This window comes from Sphaeroforma arctica (genome assembly GCF_001186125.1).
Source record: "Sphaeroforma arctica JP610 unplaced genomic scaffold supercont1.356, whole genome shotgun sequence".
In the NCBI taxonomy this organism is placed as follows: domain Eukaryota; class Ichthyosporea; order Ichthyophonida; genus Sphaeroforma; species Sphaeroforma arctica.
Window position 1 is genome coordinate 18,809 of NW_014040202.1, and position 2,813 is coordinate 21,621.

General features: G+C 41.3%; 1 protein-coding gene across 1 annotated transcript in view; it reads left to right on the forward strand.

The window, feature by feature from the left end:
* Window positions 1-1,309: 1,309 nt before the first annotated feature.
* Window positions 1,310-2,813, forward strand: part of SARC_05532 (hypothetical protein) — a gene marked incomplete at its 5' end in the record, with an annotated part of 9,046 nt that continues 7,542 nt past the window's right edge. The window contains 3 exons of the mRNA XM_014300601.1: window positions 1,310-1,559; window positions 2,076-2,203; window positions 2,410-2,534. Coding sequence (XP_014156076.1) covers window positions 1,310-1,559; window positions 2,076-2,203; window positions 2,410-2,534 — 503 coding nt within the window. The remainder of the gene's footprint in view (window positions 1,560-2,075; window positions 2,204-2,409; window positions 2,535-2,813) is intronic.

A 2,813-nucleotide genomic window follows, 5' to 3' on the forward strand; every position in this document is an offset into this window, starting at 1 on the left:
GGTTTAGTTTGTTCACTCACACTCAGCGTATTGCCTTGTAGCTAATGATGGCATTAATGTTCAACCTGTGGCTTGCTTTGCTTTGGTTAGGTTTCCTCACTTATACTCAGCGTATTGCCTTGTAGCTAATGATGGCATAATGTTCAACCTGTGGTTTGCTTTGCTTTGGTTTAGTTTGTTCACTCACACTCAGCGTATTGCCTTGTAGCTAATGATGGCAATTTGTTCAACCTGTGGTTTGCGTTGCTTTGGTTTGCTCACTTACACTCAGCATATTGCCTTGTAGCTAATGATGGCATTATGTTTAGCCTGTGGTTTGCTTTACTTTGGTTTAGTTTGTTCACTCACACTCGGCGTATTGCCTTGTAGCTAATGATGGCATAAAGTTCAACCTGTGGTTTGCTTTGCTTTGGTTTGGTTTGTTCACTCACACTCAGCGTATTGCCTTGTAGCTAATGATAGCATTATGTTCAACCTGTGTCTTGCTTTGCTTTGGTTTGGTTTGTTCATTCACACTCAGCGTATTGCCTTGTAGCTAATGATGGCATAATGTTCAACATGTGGGTTTTGGTTTTCTCATATACACTCAGCTTATTGCCAGTGTCTTCCGCAAGAGAACCACCTTCTTCGACACCACCCCGGTTGGCAGGATCCTTAATAGGTTCAGCAAGGTGTGTATAGTTGATTCTATTCAACCAATAGGATATACAATAGGTTTAGCATGGTGTGTGTTGTTGATTCTATTAACAGGATATTCAATAGGTGTAGCAATGCGTGTGTAGTTGATTCTATTCAGCAGGATATTCAATAGGTTTAGCAAGGTGTGTGTAGTTGATTCTATTAATAGGATATTCAATAGGTTTAGAACGGTGTGTGTAGTTGATTCTATTAACAGGAAATTCAATAGGTTTAGCAAGGCGTGTGTAGTTGATTCTATTAACAGTATATTCAATAGGTCTAGCAATGTGATTTGATTAAGTGACTTAGACATGCTATATAGCTTGTAAGAATCATTACATTGCCAATAGCTTTTATTTGATCGATCAAGTGACTAAGACATGCTATATAGCTTATAACGTGATTAGCTATGTTCCCATATATAGAATAATTGCTATAGTGTAAGGATATATATATATATATGTATAGAATGGCAGCTTTGGTGTATGTAGCCCTACCCAATTCGATTTAGGGCCATTAGAGACACCGTCTACACCTACCTATTATTCCCTACCCATTACGCGTACCTACTGGACTGAACCTATACCGAGTCCTTTTCTTATTTGGTCCTTGCTCCTGTACCGCGTACAACATGGGTGCACGTTCTCCTACCAGCATCCACCGGACTTACCCGCATCTCGTGGTTGAACATTCATCTCAGGACACCGACCAAATCGATCATTACCTACCTACCACTTTCGAGCACTGGATGGGGACCATGGCCGGCGTCATCTCCATTCTGATGCTGATCTGTGTGGTCTTCCCATGGTTCCTAATCGCCTTCTTTCCCATTATTATTCTGTATATGGTACTGCAGCAGTTCTATCGCAGATCCAGTCGAGGTGAGAGTGTTCTACTGTATGGGTGTATGTATGTATGTATATACATATATATGTGTGTGTGTGTGTGTGTGCGTATGCATGTATATATGTATGTATGTATGTGTGTGTGTGTAGGTGTGTGTGTGTGTATTTATGTGTGTGTGTGCGTATGTATGTGTATATATGTGATATGTGCGTGTATGTATGTATGTGTGTGTGTGTGCGTATGTATGTATATATGTATGTATGTGTGTGTATATGTACGTATGTATGTATGTATGTATGTATGTATGTATGTATGTGCGTATGTGTGTATGTGTGTAAGTGTGTATCTACGTCTTGTCACTTTATGTGCCTTGTCACTTCACCGTCTTGTGGTTGTCTTATCTGTTATCCTCAGCTGCTATTCACTTGTGTGACCAATCGGCGTTCGTCTGTCTTCCTCTGATTTGTGTTCTATCGTTTGAGTGTCTATCACTTTCTTCCCATCCCATTATCTATACCTTACTGTTTAATATGTACCATTCCTTGCCTTAGAAATCCAACGGCTGGAGTCGACATCGCGCAGCCCCATCTATCAGCACTTCAACGAGACACTGAGTGGTGTGGCCACTATTCGCAGCTACAAACAACAGGACCGGTTCATCGCATTTAACAGGAGAATGGTAAGCTGCTGCGTGTGGTGTCACCATCTGTTTCTTGCCTACACCCTTATATGGGTTTTCTAACACCCTAAACCCCTACTCTCGCTGCCGTCCGTGTCAGGTGAATGTGCGAGTATTACATGATTTATACCGAACAATATCACGCATGTGCCTAATTACACGCTCGTGGCTTCCTCCACTGCGCTTTCTCTGTCTGTCGTGGATAGGTAAACATCAACAACAGAAGTTACAACATCCTTCAGATTGGCAATCGCTGGCTGCAGCTGCGCCTGGAATTGTTAGGGCTGGTGGTCATGCTCTGTGCGTCCTTCTTCTCTGTAACTGGCCGAGCGTAAGTTCCGGTTTGTTTTTAGTTTTGGTTTTGGTTTTGGCTTTGTGTTTGGTTGTGTTTTTGGTTTTTGGATTTTGATTTTGTTGTTGGTTTTGTTTCTGTTTGCTTTTCATGGCTGTGGTACATGTCTACCTCTGTGAGCTTCGAGAACTAACCTCGTTCGCAGCTATTCTTTGTATCTGTTCTTCGTTCGGTTTTGTCTTGAGCATCACCCATACATTCTCACACGTAGACATTAGACACTTTAATTATATATATGTATATGTATGTATATGTATA